We start from the raw sequence: 18,969 nt of genomic DNA, 5'->3' as shown, positions 1-18,969 counted from the left end.
GGGACGTGATGCGCGAGACGTGACGGTTGTACGTGACGTTTGTATTTCGTGAATCCAAATCGTTTTGTACGATTTGGCTCATACCACGCTGCACGCTCACGCTCACGTCCTGGCACGTGTCCCTCGCACGTGTCGCCACTCAGGCACGTGCGCGTGTAACCGGCACGGCGCGTACGGGGCGAGCTGCGACGCGGCGACGGCCCAGTGCTCCTGCAAGCCGGGCGTCGGAGGCCTCAAATGCGACCGCTGCGAGCCCAGCTTCTGGAACTTCCGCGGCATCGTGGTGGAGGAGCAGCCCGGATGCATACGTACGGAGGCGTGGTGGTGGTGGTGGTGCGGTGATTGGGTGGTGGTGGTGGTGCGGTGATTGGGTGGTGGTGGAGGTGGTGGTGATTGTGGAGGTGATGATGGTGGTGGAATCGATGATGGTGGTTGTTGAAGTGGTAATGGTGGTGGCGATGATGGTGATGGTGGTGGTAGTGGAGGTGATGATGGTGGTGGTTAAGGTGGTGATAGTGGTGTAGGTGGTGGATCTGATGATGATGGTGTGGGTGGAAGTGACGATGATGATGATGATGATGGAGGTGACGATGAAGATGATGATGATGGAGGTGACGATGACGATGCGGTTGCTCTGCTGCCCCCGTTACTGCCCAGCGTGCAAGTGCGACCCAGCCGGCTCCGTGCGGGACGACTGCGAGCAGATGACCGGACGCTGCTCCTGCAAGGACGGCATCCTGGGGCCCAAGTGCAGCCAGTGCCCGCCCGGGGAAGCCATGGGGCCCGCGGGCTGCCGGGAAGGTACGGGGAGGGGGGCAGCGGTGGGGGGGGATCGGAGCGGAGTTGGTGCAGGGCCCCCAAGACGCAGCAGCAACCGTCTGTGTGAGACACGCGTGTGCGGAGACACGCGTGTTCGGGAACACGTGTGACGATTCTGGCGCCCCATAGTCCGGTGACTTGTAGCGATTCGAGGTCACGATTCTAGAGCTGATTATTTTGCGTCTCCCTGTGCATACGCCTCTGTCGCGTCTGTACTGTCTCAAGTAATCTGTAATAGTCGTTTAAGTGACTACGTGGGTGTCCACGACCGTGCGCGTGACCCCCAGAGCCGACCCCGGCCTCCTGCGGGCTGCTGTCGTGCCGCTTCGGCGCCGTGTGCGTGGAGGAGGGCGGCGCCGCTCGCTGCGAGTGCCCCACCGCGTGCTCCGAGCGCAACCTCACCAGGGTGAGCCGCCGCCACCGCCCGACCCCCGCGCGCCCGCTTGCTCGCGTGATTACCGTCGTCATCGCGATCCGTGGGCGGATAGCCCCGTAGGTGTCCGCTGGGCATTTCGTCAGTTGTTTCCACTTCCCTCTGCCTTGCAGCGCCAGTGTGCTCAAGAAGTGGCCGCATCTTTCTGGCGGCAACCTCTGAAGCCACTCTCTGTCGTGCGTGCGTGTAGGTGTGCGGCACGGACGGGGTGACGTACGCCGATCGGTGCCAGCTCTTCACCATCGCATGCCGCCAGGGCACAGCCATTTCCATCGCGTCCTACGGGCCCTGCCCAGGTCTGGCAAGCGGCGTGCTCCGTCAAAAACACACACGCGCTAAAAACACTCACTCGCTCAAACAACACTCGCTAAAAACACTCAAAACACTCGTTCGCTAAAAACACTAAAAACACTCGCTCACTAAAAACACTCGCTCGCTAAAAACACTCAAAACACTCGCTCACTAAAAACACTCGCTCGCTAAAAACACTCAAAACACTCGCTCACTAAAAACACTCGCTGCTCAAAAACACTCAAAATACGCGCTCACTAAAAACACTCGCTCAAAAAGACTCTCTCACTAAAAACACTCGCTCGCTCCACCGTCGCCATCACGATCGCCGCCGTCTCCATCGTCACGGTGAGCTTCTCCCTGTCGTCGTCCGCAGAGCCCATCCCCCCGTTCCAAGTGGGGGACCCCCACGTGGGGCCGCTGCTGCCCCCCTCCACCACGGGCCGCCCCCCCCACTCCGCGGTGGTGACGCCGCCCATGCAGGCGCCGTGGACCCCCACCCCCCCGGGGGCCAGGGCCTCCCACACCACCTCCCCGCACGGCGCCAGCACCATGGCCGCAGGACAGCAGGAACAGGTGAGAACGACACACGGAGACGCACGGAGACACACACACACACGCACGGAGACACACACACGGAGACACACACACGCACGGAGACACACACACGCACGGAGACACACACACACACACGGAGACACACACACACACGCACGGAGACACACACACGCACGGAGACACACACGCACGGAGACACACACACACGCACGGAGACACACACACACACGCACGGAGACACACACACACACGGAGTCACACACACACACACGGAGACACACACACACGCACGGAGACACACACACACGCACGGAGACACACACACACGCACGGAGACACACACACACGGAGACACACACACACACGCACGGAGACATACACACGCACGGAGACACACACACACACGCACGGAGACACACACACGCACGGAGACACACACACACGCACGGAGACACACACACACACGCACGGAGACACACACACACGCACGGAGACACACACACACACACGCACGGAGACACACGTGCACACGGAGACACATACGTAGGCACACACGCAGACACATGGAGACACATGAAGACACACACACGGAAACGCACATACAGAGACACACGCACATACAGAGACGTACGTCGGTGTCGGCGATCCTGACTGTGTCACCGGCGCCGTGTGCCAGGACGTGGTGGAGGCGCTGCCCCCACCGGAGGAGGAAGGCAGTGGCTCGAACAGCGGCGATGGCTCGGACCAGGAGGGCAGTGGCGGCGGTGGCGGCACAGCCAGCGGCACCGGTGAGACGGCGCGTCCCGGCGTGCGACCGCACACGGCGGCACACGCACAGCGCCGCACGCACAGCGGCACACAGACAGTGGCGCACGGCGGTGGCAGTCGGCACAGTTGCGACTGTGTCTCCGTGCCGGTCTCTTTGTGTCGTGTCATCGTTCTTGCCTCTGTGCCATCGTCAGATTACAATAATAACTAGAACACGAACTGTAAAATTTCTACAGGGCTCAAAATGCGATCTCACACGGCCGCTTTTGTGGTTCACCGCTCGCATCTCTCTCTGTCTCTGCGCCTCTCCCCGCGCCGCACCGCGGTAGCCGTCAGGGAAGGAGCGGCGAAGCCGGTCCCCGTGCCGGCCGCCAACGGCTCCATCGCGGAACGCTCCTCCTGCGAGAACTCCGCCTTCGGCTGCTGCCCCGATGGGCGCACCCTGGCCACCGACCCCGCCGCCTCCGCCTGCCCAGGTGCCGGGGGCCACGCGGCAATGTGGGGGTCACGTGGTGGTGACGTGGGGGTCACGTGGGGGTGACGTGGGAGCGATGTGGGGATGACGTGAGAACGATGTGGGGGTAACTCGGGGTAAAGAGGGTGATGATGAGTGAGTGAATGAATGAGGGGGTGAGTGAGTGGTCGAGTGGATGAGTGAGTGAATGAATGAGGGGGTGAGTGAGTGGTCGAGTGGATGAGTGAGTGTGCGAACGAGTGAGCGAACCGGTTACGCGTACTTGCTTGCCGCGTCGCTGAGCGCCTCTTCACGTGAGCGTGTGCCGTGGCGATGTGTGCACGTGTGTGTGTGTGTGCGCGTGTGTGTGTGTGTGCGCGTGTGTGCGTCTGCGCGCGTGTGTGTGTGCGTGTGTGTGTGTGCGCGCGTGTGTGTATGCGTGTGTGTGTGTGCGCGTGTGTGTCTGCTCGCGTGTGTGTCTGCTCGCGTGTGTGTCTGCGCGCGTGTGTGTCTGCGCGCGTGTGTGTCTGCGCGTGTGTGTCTGTGCGTGTGTGTGTCTGCGCGTGTGGTTGTCTGCGCGTGTGTGTCTGCGCGTGTGTGTGTCTGCGCGTGTGTGTGTCTGCGCGCGTGTGTGTCTGCGCGCGTGCGTGTCTGCGCGCATGTGTGTGTGTGCGCGCGTGCGTGTCTGCGCGCGTGTGCGACCGCGTGCAGCGACGCGCGTCGTGCTGGCCCAGCTATCGATCGAGGAGCTGGAGGGCGCCGAGACGACGTTCGGACCGTGGCTCTCGGACCCAACGTCCGAGCAGTTCGCCGAGACGCGGAGCAGCACCGAGAACGGCGTGAGTGTGTGCGCGCGTGTGTGCGTGTGAGCGTGTGCGTGCGCGCGTATGCGCGTGTGGTCAGGGCACTGTGCGTTGAACCAGGCAACGCAAGTTTGAGTCCCTCTTACACCCAACACTGCCGACAATTATCTGAACCGGTCCTGGGCCTACCCCCAGGTCGACGCAGCATTAAACGAGTACCTGGTGCGGTGTGTAAACATCGGCAATGGGGAGACAAAGGCGGCCGGGCGTGGTGCCGGCCACCAATCCCCCACGTGTACCGTTCCAGCCTTCATAGGTGCCGCTCGCGAACAACACTTGCCCCGACGGCCTGTCAAGGCTTCCCGGTGGGCGGGGGTCTTTGTCTTTGTGTGTTGCAGCTCAGCGACCTGCTGCAGCACTCGGAGGTGCGCAAGTGGTTCCGCAGCGCCCGCGTGCTCCGCTTCGCGTCCGCGCCTTCCAACGGCCACGTCCAGGCCGACGTGGAGTTGCACTTTGACCCCAGTAAGAGCCATTCGGACGCGGCGGAGGATAGCAGAGCTAGAATGCTCCACTGGTGGTGGTGGTGGTCGTTGCGATGGTGGTTGTGGTTTCTCGTGGTGGCATTAATGGTGGTGGTGTTGGTGGTGGTGCAGGAAGAAGCGTTGCCAGTGGTCGTAGTAACAGTAGTGCCAGTGGTAACCGTGGTGATAATGGTCACGGTCGTGGTAACGCTCATGGTAACGGTAGCCGTATCGATAGTGATGTTGGTAGTGGTATGGTATTCGTGGCGGCAGTGGCGGTAGCGGTGGCGGTAGTTGCGGTAGCGGTGGCAGTAGTGGTAGTGGTTGCGGTAGCGGTGGTAGTGGCGGTAGCGGCGGTATTGGTGGCTGTAGAGGTGGTGATTTTATGTGGCGGTGGCAGCAGCAGTAGCAGCGCTTGCACTCCGAGCCTGCGCCCCACGTCTCCACACCCAGACTCGCACGTCTCGGCGGACGCGGTGCGGAGGGCGCTGCTCAAGGTGCTGCGCTCGCAGAGGAAGAGAGGCATCGTCGTGACGAAGCCCGAGCAGGGACACGTCTCGCTCCTCATGCCCGGTACGGCCCGCACGCCACGGGATCGTGGGAGACCGCGCGGGATCGCGGGGGATCGCGCGGGATCGAGCGCCCAGCGCTCACCGGGTCAGACACGGAGATCCCCGCGACCGACGCGCGACCTCTCTCCCCCTCCCAGCGACGCCGCCCCCGGCGGCCGCCGCCGTCTCCTCGCTCCCGGCCGCGGCGGCGACCGCCTCCGCGGTAACTCGGCAGCGCGCCGCTCCTCCCGCCGCTCCTCCCGCCGCTCCTCCCGCCGCTCCTCCCGCCGCTCCTCCCGCCGCTCCTCCCGCCGCTCCTCCTCCGGCGGCGCCGTCCGCGGCTCCGCCGCCGAAGCAGCAGCGGCCCCGGCCGCAGCAGAGCGACAACTGCGCCATCAACCCGTGCCTCCACTGGGGCCAATGCCGCCCCGAGAAGCCCTCGGGCTACACCTGCATCTGCCCCGTCGGGCGCGGCGGCGCCGTGTGTGAACAAGGCAGGTCCAGCACCCCCTGGCCCCCTCGTTGATGCGTTCATAGGTCATACTGCATTGGCAGTCGCCTTACAATTAAAATAATAGTAAATTATTATTAAAATCATAGGCGACGTTTCTGGCAGAGATCGTTACACTCGTACAAAGACTCCCCGTATAGCTTTTAACAGCGCCTTTAGTGAGCGGCAGGAGCGAGCACCGCCCGCGCCCGCGCACATTTGTGTACGTTTGCGTTGCGAAGCGATGTTCTAACCCCACCGTCGGCGGGGCTCCGCAGAGGTCCACTACCACCAGCCGGCGTTTGGCGGAGAGTCCTTCCTGGCCTTCGAACCGATTGAGGCCTTCTACACGTTGCGCGTGAGCCTGCAGTTCCGCTCGATGCAGCCCAAGGGCCTCCTGCTCTACAGCGGCCAGGCGCAAGTCCGCGACTTCTTCTCGCTCGCGCTCGTCAACGGAGTCGTCCAGCTGCGGTCAGCGACCACCCAGCCCCCCTGACTCCCCACCCCCCGCCAAGAACAACTTTTATTCGATACAAATGAATTAAAATGGGCGCGGTGACCCGCCAACCCTCGCCTCCACAGTGCTCGGTTGCAGGCCACGTGACGCCTTGCCCAAGCTTGTCCGTGCTGTGTTGAACTTGCCTCGTGCCGTGCGTAGCCAACCGCGTGAATCAGACGTGAGGTTTATAAAGAAATTCGTTTTCAATTTAGAAAACGTGTTTTTAGTGTTGAAAAATTGGGAGGAAATTATGTAGTCACGTAATTTATATTTAAATACTTATTAACTTATTTTGAGTGCCTTGCTTACCTTTTATCTGCTTTGCACTCATATCGTTGATTTGTGTTGTTGTGTTCTTGTTATTTTAACTCATTTACTGGACTCATTTACTGGACATCTGTGAAAAAGAGCTTCATAGCTCATCGGATTCCTCCTGCAGAACAAACAAAGATTCTCATTCTGAGAGAGATATTATGAAGATAACACCACGAATAATCGAATTTTGCGAAAGTAAAATCCGTGAATGAACAGCTTTGACTAAAAATATGTTTTTGTATGCACGTTTCACGTCTTTCGCACCGTACATCGCCAACCGCGCTAATCGCGAGTACGGGAGAAGGACAACGAACTAAACACACAAAGCAGCTGTGAAGAAACGAGTTTGTCAATGCAGATGATGATTTCAAAGTGCGCAGCTTCAGTGGCCTCCTAACATCGGAAGGAAGAGCGTTCCAGACGGCCTCGGAAGCGCATCTGACGATCTTCGTCATCCCCCCCCCTCTCTCAGGTACAACCTGGGCTCGGGCATGGCGGTGATCACGAGCCGCGTGAAGCTGCAGCTGGGCCGCTGGTACAGCGTGGAAGTGCAGCGGACCCGCCGCACCGGCTCCCTCTCCGTGGGCAAGGAGCCCCCCGTGGAGGGGGAGAGCCCCCCCGGCTCTGAGGGTCTCAACCTCGACAGCGACCTCTTCATAGGGGGGGCACCCGCCAACGTCATGCAAACGTGAGCGCAAACCGTGGGGGGCGGGGGGCCTGGGGGGGGGGGCGGTGTGGGGTGGTGCACTGGAGGGGTGGTTACTGCGTCGCCGGTAGACGGGATTGGGCGCGTCGTATACAAACAGCCACGTCCACAAAGCGAGCGGCATACCGGACGTGGTGTGCCGGCTGCGAGTACAATTTCCTGATCGCTAACTCGAGACAGATCCGGCTCAAGTGAACCCTGGTTCGTTCTTCCCTCCCCCTCGCTCTGAGAACAACAACAACAACAGCAGCGATGGTAACAATAGCCCTGATGGTGCCGATTGTTGCTGGCCGCATTTCACCGCTTGCGCATTTTCGGGCCTTGCACCCGGCAAACCGTGGTATGTAAAAATAAATAAATAAATTTCGCGGCTGCGCAGACCCCCGATCGCTGCCCCACCACCAATCCCCCTGCGTCCCCTGCCCCTGCCACCCATCGCTGCCTCCCACCAGTGTAAAGCATCAGGCGATGGTGCAGCGGGGACTCACGGGCTGCCTGAGTCAGCTGCTCGTCAACGACGTCGCCTACAACCTGCAGGTAGCCACCCGCCCTCGCGTGTGTGCTGTGCCGGCATTCATAGGTGCTCGCTGACAGCACTTGCCCCAACAGTGTGTGCATGATGGGAATACGTCTGTATGTGTTTGTCGTCCTTTCCCCCGTACCTCCGATTAGCACGGTTGGCTACGTACAGTGGGAGAGAAGTTCCACACACACACACGCACACACATACGTGTGTGTGCGTGTGTGTGTGCGCGTGTGTGAGTACGTGGGGAGCGGTAGGGTAGCGGTTAGCGCGCTGCGCTACGAACCTGGTGACCCGGGTTCGATTCCCGCTCACGGCCAACACCAGTGACGATTATCTGAACCGATCCTGGGCCTCCCCTAGGTCGACGCAGCCTCAAATGAGTCACCCTGTGCGGTGTGTAAACATCACCACTAGGGAGACAAAAGCGGCCGGGCGTGGTGTTGGCCACCCACCCCCTCGTGTGCCGTGCCGGCCTTCGTGGATGCTCGCTGACAGCACGGGAACAGTCTGTGAAGGTTACGTGGAGGATCTTTGTCTATATTGTTCTTACTAACAGCACTTGCCCCTACAATCTGCTAAGGCTATACGGGGGATCTTTGTCTTTATATTTGTGTGTGTGTGTGCGTGTGCGTGTGTGGAAACAAGACATGAGTGAGTTTCTGGCTGAAATGAGCATTGAGACATTCGTGCTGATCTCCCGTTTACAGCCCTGCAAAGCCAGTGGTGTAAATTCCACATGCCTATGATGGGGATGAGTACTGTATATCCACAGGACAACCGCTGTTGACTTCCCCACAAAGTAGTACTCGTGTTATCCACCCCAGAGGGATTATGATCGTGATGATTTGAACTCGCGATCTTCCGCGTCGCTCGCGAGCCGCGGCGTTCACGCTGGCGCCGTTGTGAAGTTCCAGGGTGGCGAGGTGCGGTACGGCCAGGGCATCGGGGAGTGCGGCAACAACCCGTGCCGCCCCAACCCGTGCCGCAACAAGGCCGTGTGCCAGATGAGGGAGGCGGAGGCGTACCAGTGCATCTGCCAAGAGGGGTTTACCGGTGAGCACACACACACACATGCACGCACACACACACGCACACACGCACATACACACACACCGCTGGTACCAGTCATCGGCAAGTCCACTCAGCTCCACGTCCTCCTGTACCACATCACTCCATCTCTTCTCTAGCCCGTGCTGCGCCCGTTTAGCCCCCTCGATCCGGCCGAACAAAAGCTGTTTCGGCATGGGGTTGGCTGGGCATGCGGGCTACATGACCCAGCCAACGCAGCCTTCCCCGCCGGAGGAGCTCACCGATGGGACCTTGCCCAGATCTTTCAAGGATTTGTGAGCTCCTCGCACAATCCAGTCTGGTTAAACCCACGATGGATCGTAGGCAGACCAGCCTAAATGTTTCTAACACACACACGCACACACACACGCACACACGCACACACGCACACACGCACCCACACACACACGCACGGACATGCATTCTCCACCGCCACCTCTACCACCGCCTCCTCCACCACCTCTACCACCGCCACCTCCACCACCTCCACCACCATCACCACCTCCACCACCTCCACCACCACCACCTCCACCACCTCCACCACCTCCACCACCTCCACCACCACCACCTCCACCACCTCCACCACCTCCACCACCTCCACCACCTCTTGTTTATCCCCCACCGCCCCCAGGCCCGACGTGTGCCGACTCGACCAGCAGTGCGTGTGAGCCCAGTCCCTGCCACCCGGCATCGCGCTGCCACGTGCTGCCACGGGGCGGCTTCGAGTGCGAGTGCCCGCTGGGGCGCGAGGGCAAGCTCTGTGACCGAGGTGCGTGACGCGTGTGTGCGTGACGTGTGTGTGTGTGTGTGATGCGTGTGTGTGTGATGCGTGTGTGCGTGACGCGTGTGTGCGTGACGTGTGTGTGTGTGTGTGATGCGTGTGTGTGTGATGCGTGTGTGCGTGACGCATGTGTGTGTGACGCGTGCGTGCGTGACGCGTGCGTGCGTGACGTGTGTGTGCGTGACACGTGTGTGCGTGACGTGTGTGTGCGTGACACGTGTGTGCGTGACGTGTGTGTGCGTGACACGTGTGTGCGTGACGTGTGTGTGCGTGACACGTGTGTGCGTGACGTGTGTGTGCGTGACACGTGTGTGCGTGACGTGTGTGTGCGTGACGTGTGTGTGCGTGACACGTGTGTGCGTGACGTGTGTGTGCGTGACGTGTGTGTGCGTGACGTGTGTGTGCGTGTCACCCGGCGGAGCGGTGGCGCGGTGGTTGGCGCGCTGCGCCACGAACCCGGCGACCCGTGTTCGATTCCCACTCATGGCCATCATCGGTGATGAATACCTGATCGGGGTCCTGGGCGTCCACTAGGTCGACTCAGCCTCAAATTAGTACCTGGTGCGATGCACAAATAACATGAGCATTGGGGAGACAAAGGCGGCCGGGCGTGATGTTGGCCACCCACCCCCTCGTGTACCCTGCTGGCCTTCATAGGTGCTTGGTTGAGAGCATTTGGCCCGACACTGTTGAAGACTCCACGGGGGATTTTTGTCTCTGCAGCTGTGCCATCGAGTCAGGCCGGGGCCCTAGCGCCGAGGTTCCGGTCGACCTCCGCGTTGCCTTGCGTGGCGAGCGAGCCGCACTCACCAGCCTTGTCCCCTCCTCCCAGACGTGGCGGTGGACAAGACCGCGGCCTTCATCCCGGCCTTCAACGGCCTCACGTCGTACATCGAGCGCGAGAGCCTGGAATCCGTCAGCTCCACGCACCAGTGAGTGGCGCTGGGGTGGAGGGGGGGCGGGGGGCACGCGCGCCACTCCGCCGCCCGCGTGCCCTCACATCTCAGCCGCCACGTCATCCCGCCCACGTCATCATCGTCGTGGTCGTGGTCGGGTGAAGGCCTCGCCAAGCCGTCGTCATCTGTCACGGCCTCGCGATGCCACGATCCATCCAGCTCCTGTGCGCGAGCGGTGTCCCTCGGTGAATCTCGGTACGGTTGTTCGACAGCTGCGGGGGAGCGAGCGAGGAGGGGGAGAGGAGGAGGAATATTTCTTCGTTGGCTCCGAGGTCAGCGGTTAAACTATCGCGGTCTCGGCGGGGGTGGTGGGGGGGAGCGGCAGAGGACGCACGGTGTACGGTGCATCCGCAACGGCGTTCTGGAATTGGCGGCAGCCGTGCGGTTCCCGCCATCGGCTGCAACTCCGTCGCTAGTCTCGACCGCGCCGGCCGTCTTCGCTCGACGGTGACGAATTCCCCTCCCTCCACCCCGCCCCCCCCTCCCCTCCCACCGCAGGAGCAAGCTGACGCTGGAGGTGTCCTTCCTGAGCCAGGAGAAGGACGGCATGATCCTCTACAACGGCCACCAGACGGACGGGCGCGGGGACTTTGTGTCCCTCAACCTCGTCAACGGCTTCCTGGAGTTCAAGTTCGACCTGGGCAAGGGCCCCGCCGTCATCAGGTGCGGGGCGCTGCCGGCTCGCGGGACACCGGGGGGGGAGCGGGGGGGGGGGGTCCTTTGGCGGCTTTCCATGGCAAGCAGAGCGTGCAGCTGTTCCCGTGTGCAAGTACGCGCCTGTGTGTACGCGCCGGTGTGTACGCGCCGGTGTGTACGTGGGAAGCTGGCTTTGATTCTCGCTCAAGGTCGACTCAGTCTAACATGAGTACCTGGTGCGGCTATATGGGGATCTTTGTCTTTCTGTATGTGTCTACTCATGTATATGTATGCCCGTGTATGCCTGTGTGTGCCCACGTGTATGTGTGCCTGTGTGTGTACCCGCGTGTGCCCGCTTGTGCCCGTGTGCTCGTGCCCGTGCCGTGGGGCGACGAGCAGGAGCACCGAGCGGCTCCCGCTGGGCGTGTGGCACGTGGTGCGTGTGCAGCGCAGCGGTCGCTCCGGCTCCATGACCATCAACCAGGGCCGCCCGCTCACCGGAGAGTCCCCGGTATGCACGCACGCACACACACGCACGGACGGACACGCACGCACACGCACGGACGCACACGCACACGCACGGACACGCACGCACACGCACGGACACGCATGGATGGACACGCACGCACACGCACGGACGGACACACACACGCACGGACACGCACGGACGGACACGCACGGATGGACACGCGCGCACACGCGGCCCATCCACACGCGACCGCGCCAGCTTCCAGATTCACCAAACATGCGCGGATTTTCCATCGCGTTTGTCGTTGGAGGTTTTGAATCCGCGCCACGGAAGCCGAGGAGTGGCCGTCCGGGGCGATCGGCGTTCCCGGGCGGATCGTCGTCACGACACTTACCGTGCCCCCCCCCCCCGTTGCTATCGCATGAACACTCTCAACTTTAAAGCATTCACAAATACCGCACGGACCATGACCGTGTCTCTCCATCTCCCGCCCCCCCCCCCCATAGAGCCCCCACACGTCACTCAACGTGAAGGAGCCATTCTACATCGGGGGAGCGCCCGACTTCAAGAAGTTTGCACGGGCGGCCGCCATCACCACGGGGCTCACAGGCGCCATCCAGCAGGTGCGCCGCACCCGCCACGCCTGGGACTTTTAAGGCCGAGTTGATCTAGGGGAGGTCCGGGACCGGGTCTAATATCGGCCCGCCACTGATGTTAGCCGTGAGCAGGAACTTAATGACCGTGACCGATGATGATGGTGCTGTTAGCGAGAGCCTGGTCAGAACAAATTTTCGGCCACCTTTGTCTCCCCTGCGGTAATGTGCAGTGATTACGGCACCTGGGAAACGTTTGGCTAACATTGGTGGAAAGTTGTGGTTGAACGTCTACTGGACGTACCATACAACGATTCCGCGCATGGCCAACACCAGTCACGAATATCTGCCGGACGAGCTACTGTCCACACCCCCCCCCCCCCCCCACCGTGTGCTGTGTCGGTCTGAATAGGTGCTCGCTAACAACACTTGACCCAACAAAAGTCTGTTCGGGCTATACGGGGGATCTTTGTCTTTGTGTGTTTGTGAGACGTGGAGGGGGTGGGGATGTGGATGGGTGGAAAAAAATACTTTTCAGGAAATATTCCTGGAATGGTTTGTTGATGTTTGCGTTGGTTTTGTGAGATTTCTCCACCAGATTTGATTTGTTTGTTAGCCTTTGCCAAAAGGATGCTCGTGGACTGGTTTACACCAAAGATCCCCCACGTAGCCTGATCAGACTGTTGGGGCAAGAGCTGTCAGCAGGCACCTGTGAAGGCCGGCACAGCATACGAGGGGGTGGTGGCCAGCACCACGCCCGGCCACCTACGTAGTGGCGGACACGTCGGTGTTATAGCTCGCAAATGCGTTCCGCCCGCTACCAAAACAAATTCCATAACACCGACCTGGAATGCCGTTCTGGATGGACCATCACATCGTACATCCTCGCCCACGCCACCCCCCCCCACCGCGAGGGTTTAACCGCCGACCGTAGGAGAAAATGACGGAACCTTCTCCTCTCCCCCTCCGCGCTCGCTCCCCCGCAGCTTTCGATTGGTGGCACGGTCGTGCCGAGCCTCACCGAGGGGCACCGCGCCGCCGTGGACATCACCAACTTCGTGCAGCACCCGTGCACGTCCGGCCAGAACCCGTGCCGCAACGGCGGGCAGTGCCGGCCCCAGCTGGAGCTCTACGAGTGCCTGTGTCCACGCGGATTCTCCGGCCGCACCTGTGAAAACGGTGAGGCCCGTGGACTTGGCGGCGGTGGTGGTGTTTGTGCGGCCACCATTTAATTTCTGCGTCTGCCCGTTGACCCCCCCTGAGAGACAAAACTGGAAATGTAGGCAGGATAATCGCCGGATTTGTTTGTTGTTTGTTTGTTGTTGTTGTGTTTGTTTAATTGTCGTCGTTGTTGTGGTTATGCCAACAGCCCTGGAGCAGCGGGATCAGAGTGACAGCGTCGCGATTGCGTTCGATGGGAAAACTCACGTGGAGTTTTACAACGCCATCAAGCACAGGTACGACTTTACATACCTGTGGAATGTCACCACGTGTGCGTGTGCTTCACCACGTATGCCCGTGTTTCACCTCGTGTGCTTCACCACGTGCGTGTGCGTCACCATGTGCGTGCGTGCGAGCGCAGCGTGAAGTCGCAGCAGAACAACTCGCTGGTGCTGAGCGTGCGCGCCGGCGGCAGGCCGGGCCTGCTGCTGTGGCAGGGCAAGGCCCGCGAGGGCTCCGATTACCTGGGCCTCGCGCTGAGCGGCGGCCGCGTGCACTTCACCTGGTACCTGGGCTCCCGCCCGGGCCTGCTGTCCGCTCCGCTGCCCGCCGACTCCAAGGCCTGGGTCCGCATCAAGGCCTGGAGGTGCGTGGCGCGGTGGTGGCACGTGCGGCCTCCGTGGTGGCGGTGGTGGACCTCTCTGTGTCTGCGTGTGTCTATATTGTGTGTGTCTATATTGTGTGTGTGTCTATATTGTGTGTGTGTCTATATTGTGTGTGTCTATATTGCTATTGTAGGGAGCGGTGGGGCGGCGGTTAGCGTGCTGCACTGCGAACCCGGCGACTCGAGTTCGATTCGCGCTCACGGCCAACACCAGTGATGAGTATCTGAACCGGTCCTCGGCTTCTATTAGGTCGACTCAGTCGAAAATCAGTACCTGGTGCGGAGTGTAAACATCAGAACTGGGAAGACAAAGGCGGCTGGCCTTGGTGCTGGCCACCCACCCCCTCGTGTGCCGTGCCTGCCTTCGTGGATGCTCGCTGACAGCACGGGAACAGTCTGTGAAGGTTACGTGGAGGATCTTTGTCTATATTGTTCTTTATTGTACTGTACTTGGCTGCAGGCACCAGCAGGACGGGTGGCTGCAGGTCGGGGACGCGGAGGCAGTGACGGGGACGGCCGCGGGCGGAGCCACGCAGCTCGACACGGACGGGGCCCTCTGGCTCGGCACGTTGCACGCCCCGCACGCAGACACACCGCGACACACACAGCACGTCCACTTTCCTGCCCATTCACCCGACCCCACTCACACCCCCCACTCGCTCACCAACTCGGTAACTCGCTCGTGCGCTCACCAACCGTGTCATCCACCCGTCTCACTCACCGACTCATCCGCCAACTCACTCACTCGTCCACTGATTGTGTCGTGTGACGACGTGCTTTGTGACGATGTACCACGTGACGCGTGCCACGTGACGATGTGCTTTGTGACGATGTACCACGTGACGATTTGCCGTGTGACGACTCATGCCGTGTGACGACGTGCCGCGCGACGATGTACCACGTGACGCGTGCCACGTGATGACGCGTGCCGTGTGCCGTGCAGGCGGCACGGCGGAGCGGCGTCGTGCGCCGCGCCTGCCGCCCGGCTCCACCGTGGGCCTCGTGGGCTGCGTGCGCGACCTCGAGGTGGGGGGCCACCCCGTGGACCTCCTCGCCGACGCCCTCCACCGGCCCCCGCTGCTCCACTGCTCCTCCTCGCTCTGACCGCCCCCACTGTGACGCTCCGGTACGCTCACGCACACACGCACGCTCAACTACACGCACGCTCGCGTACACACATGCACACGTACACGCACGTTCACACACAACAGCAGCCGCCATTCGCCCCGAGTGGCGGTGACGTCACCACGGCGCTTGTGCCGGGCTGTGTGCACGTTAAGGCCACGTGAAGTGTCGAACGCCCGCTGGCAAAAGGTCACGGGACAGAGCCAGGTGCCATGGGTTGACTGACTGAGATGAGTGGCCGATGCACCACCTGTGCCCTCTGCTATGCCAGCTTGCTGTGTTTTAGTCGCCTGGTGCTCGTTGTGAGCGTCGCTCCTCCACCCTCCGTTGTTGTTGGAGGGCGACTGCCTCCAACTGCCCGGTAGCGTCCTTCACGAGCCTCCTCCACAGAGGCTGATCTTGACACCGCTGGTACCAGTCATCGGCAAGTCCACTCAGCTCCTCGTCCTCCTGTACCACATCACTCCATCTCTTCTTTAGCCCGTGCCGCGCCCGTTTAGCCCCCTCGATCCGGCCGAACAAAAGCTGTTTAGGCATGCGGTGGCTGGGCATGCGGACTGCATGACCCAGCCACATACACAAATATTGTCACACACACTCACACACATTCTCACACATTCTCACACACACACACTGATGATTCTGCTCGTGGTGCAGGGTCGCATGCGTGGAGCACTCCCCTTGGGTTCCTGGATGCCACACGGAGACCTCTCAGCTCCAACTGCTCCACCCAATTACTCCAAGCTCCTCCTGGGTCCAGCAAGCTCCTCCTGGGTCCAGCAAGCTCCACCTGGCTCCAGCCATTCCTCATTGTGAATGCTGATCCAGTGTTCTTAGCAGCTTCACATTTACAAAGTGCACCCAATAAAATGTAATCGATATTTTTGTGACTGCATTGGTGCACAAGCACAATTAACAAAAATAAACTCAACACGTTCCGTGTCGGTAACAACACTGTGGCCTTAAAGGGAAGGAAAAAAATATACAATTGGCCTCTTGTATGTTTTTTTCCTCCATAAAAATCAGGCAGGCCCATGCGCGTTTTGATTGGTTAGCGAGCGTCGAGGTGCACTGTGCATAGTCGTATGGGGGTGGGGTGGGTGGGTGATGCGCGTGTTTTTTTGGGTACGCTCTGTAAATGTGCAACTCGGATGCGCATGATTGACGTGCACGACGGATGTGGAAATTTGTCATCAGGAGGGACGCATCGATTCATCGGTTAAAATCGATTCTTATGCCCACGGTGCATTCATAGAATCGTCTGCGTAAGAGTTGATTATTTTTTACTCATGTTTTTTATACCACTATAGATTATATATTCATACCACTGTAGATTCTACACGCACCGCAAAGGATCGATTGGTCAATCGAATCGTGGAGCGTTGAATCGTTAAATCACTGATGATTACATTTAAATTCTTTAATGACGCGCACGCCGATACGCACTCATTTACACACACACACAGCGCACACGCGGACAAAGATCCCCCTTGTAAGCCGAAACGGCTCGTTGGGGCAAGTGCCATTGGCAAGCACCTGAGAAGTCCTGACGGCACACGAGGGGGAATCGATCCGGTTTCTCCCACGTGGAACCAGTCTGTTCGGGGCTGGGGTTCTGAACAACCCCGGGGGGCCCGGGGGGGGGCCCGAGGGGGGGGGGCCCTGCCACGTTTTGGCCGTGGGAGAAAACCCCCCGAGGAAGCCGCAGGGAAGCCGTGCGCAGACCAGGGGGGAGAGAGGGGAAGTGTGCATCCTCCACACGGGAAGGCGTCCCACGTTGGGGATCGAACCCAGGTGATTGTAGCCGTGGGGGTGCGGGGTTGTCCCTGCCCCGCTGCCCCGCTGCCGCACTGCCGCCTGCGATGGGAGTCGAGGCAACCAGCACCACGCAGCTGCGATGACGATGATGCCATGTCCGTGCCGTTCTTAATCGAGAGTCTGTCCCAAGACCCCCCCCCCATGCCCGTCGCTAGCCACGCGAGGGTGTTGAGGTTGGAGGGGGGGGGGGGCTTGAGACTGCCCCCCCCCAAATTCACTCATCCACCCCCCCCTCTCCACCACCGCCAAGTCACCACTAATCTGCTCCTCATCACCGCCTAGCCGACACCGTCGCCAGGGAACGCGCCTGCCTGTTAACACTGCGTCGTTGTCGTCGTGATCTTCGTCGTCGTCGTCGTCATCGTTATTATTATTTGTATTATTATTGTTGTCTTGTTGTTGTCGCGAGCGCGTTTGCCATTGACCGTCGTCGTCGTTGTTGTGAGTCAGAGGAGCACTGAGTGTCGGGCAGGTGAGTGTCGGGCAGGTGAGTGTCGGGCAGGTGAGTGTCGGGCAGGTGAGTGTCGGGCTGGTGAGTGTCGGGCTGGTGAGTGTCGGGCAGGTGAGTGTCGGGCTGGTGAGTGTCGGGCAGGTGAGTGTCGGGCAGGTGAGTGTCGGGCAGGTGAGTGTCGGGCTGGTGAGTGTCGGGCAGGTGAGTGTCGGGCTGGGGGCCCTGCACCACTCCCTCCCTGCCCCCCCCCCTATATTTGGGAGCGTTTTGTAATCCCCGATAGCTCAAGGTGTGTATATTGTGGCGTTCTACTAATTTTGTATCTGTTTCTACTCGCGGGTCTTCTTGCTGATGTAACCTGCACTGCAGAACTCAATAAACGGATATCTCCTCACCTCGTCACTCCTCCTCACCCCGCCACTCCTCTCTGTCTCTGTGTGTCTCTGTGTCTCTCTGTCTCTCTATGTGTCTCTGTGTCTCTCTGTCTCTGTGTCTCTGTGTCTCTCTGTCTCGGTGTCTCTCTGTCTCGGTGTCTCTCTGTCTATGTGTCTCTGTGTCTCTGTCTCTGTGTTTCTCTGTCTCTGTGTTTCTCTGTCTCTGTGTCTCTCTGTCTCGGTGTCTCTCTGTCTCGGTGTCTCTCTGTCTCGGTGTCTCTCTGTCTATGTGTCTCTGTGTTTCTCTGTGTCTCTGTCTCTGTGTTTCTCTGTCTCTGTGTTTCTCTGTGTCTCTGTCTCTGTGTTTCTCTGTCTCTCTGTCTATGTGTATCTGTGTTTCTCTGTGTCTCTGTCTCTGTGTTTCTCTGTCTCTGTGTTTCTCTGTGTCTCTGTCTCTCTGTCTCTGTGTGTCTCTGTCTCTGTGTCTCTCTGTCTCGGTGTCTCTCTGTCTATGTGTCTCTGTGTTTCTCTGTGTCTCTGTGTTTCTCTGTGTCTCTGTCTCTGTGTTTCTCTGTCTCTGTGTTTCTCTGTGTCTCTCTGTCTCTGTCTCTCTGTCTCTGTGTCTCTGTCTCTGTGTTTCTCTGTCTCTGTCTCTGTGTCTCTGTGTCTCTCTGTCTCTGTGTTTCTCTGTCTCTGTGTTTCTCTGTGTCTCTGTCTCTGTGTTTCTCTGTCTCTGTGTTTCTCTGTCTCTGTGTTTCTCTGTGTCTCTGTGTCTCTGTGTTTCTCTGTGTTTCTCTGTGTCTCTGTGTCTCTCTGTGTCTCTGTCTCTGTGTCTCTCTGTCTCTGTGTCTCTCTGTGTCTCTGTCTCTGTGTCTCTCTCTGTCTCTGTGTCTCTCTGTCTCTGTGTCTCTTTGTCTCTGCTGAAGCCCTCTCTCGTCGTGGCAGTAGCAACAGCAGCGCACCTCGACGCCGCACCCGGCTGCGACCGTCGAGGGCCACGAAGCGAATGAGTTACTTTAGGCGATGAAGCTGATGAGGCAATTGGGTCGGGGTGGGCTGGGTAACGAGACGAGCGCTGCTGGCGACAACCCAACCCAGGGGCAGCGCCTTGGACGTCCCCCGGGTGGAACCGGCGTGGC

General features: G+C 60.0%; 1 protein-coding gene across 2 annotated transcripts in view; it reads left to right on the top strand.

Annotated features, from left to right (window-relative positions):
• Nucleotides 1-17,850, top strand: part of LOC116946850 (agrin-like) — a 156,263-nt gene extending 138,413 nt beyond the window's left edge. For both annotated transcript variants that reach the window (XM_032962053.2, XM_032962054.2), the window contains 26 exons: nt 144-308; nt 658-801; nt 1,107-1,225; nt 1,443-1,548; nt 1,920-2,119; nt 2,778-2,889; nt 3,199-3,345; nt 4,035-4,162; nt 4,525-4,648; nt 5,101-5,220; nt 5,357-5,692; nt 5,967-6,159; nt 6,975-7,190; nt 7,661-7,745; nt 8,643-8,787; nt 9,434-9,571; nt 10,416-10,515; nt 11,038-11,202; nt 11,575-11,686; nt 12,151-12,267; nt 13,224-13,416; nt 13,607-13,694; nt 13,820-14,044; nt 14,523-14,626; nt 15,006-15,188; nt 15,845-17,850. In XM_032962053.2, the coding sequence (XP_032817944.1) occupies nt 144-308; nt 658-801; nt 1,107-1,225; nt 1,443-1,548; nt 1,920-2,119; nt 2,778-2,889; nt 3,199-3,345; nt 4,035-4,162; nt 4,525-4,648; nt 5,101-5,220; nt 5,357-5,692; nt 5,967-6,159; nt 6,975-7,190; nt 7,661-7,745; nt 8,643-8,787; nt 9,434-9,571; nt 10,416-10,515; nt 11,038-11,202; nt 11,575-11,686; nt 12,151-12,267; nt 13,224-13,416; nt 13,607-13,694; nt 13,820-14,044; nt 14,523-14,626; nt 15,006-15,166 (3,743 nt within the window). In that variant the 3' untranslated portion in view covers nt 15,167-15,188; nt 15,845-17,850. The remainder of the gene's footprint in view (nt 1-143; nt 309-657; nt 802-1,106; nt 1,226-1,442; nt 1,549-1,919; nt 2,120-2,777; nt 2,890-3,198; nt 3,346-4,034; nt 4,163-4,524; nt 4,649-5,100; nt 5,221-5,356; nt 5,693-5,966; nt 6,160-6,974; nt 7,191-7,660; nt 7,746-8,642; nt 8,788-9,433; nt 9,572-10,415; nt 10,516-11,037; nt 11,203-11,574; nt 11,687-12,150; nt 12,268-13,223; nt 13,417-13,606; nt 13,695-13,819; nt 14,045-14,522; nt 14,627-15,005; nt 15,189-15,844) is intronic.
• Nucleotides 17,851-18,969: the final 1,119 nt, after the last annotated feature.

The sequence above is a fragment of the Petromyzon marinus genome, chromosome 28 (assembly GCF_048934315.1).
Source record: "Petromyzon marinus isolate PM22_M1 ecotype Great Lakes invasive population chromosome 28, UKy_Petmar_22M1.pri1.0, whole genome shotgun sequence".
NCBI lineage: Eukaryota > Metazoa > Chordata > Hyperoartia > Petromyzontiformes > Petromyzontidae > Petromyzon > Petromyzon marinus.
This window is presented reverse-complemented; position numbering and strand designations above follow the sequence as displayed.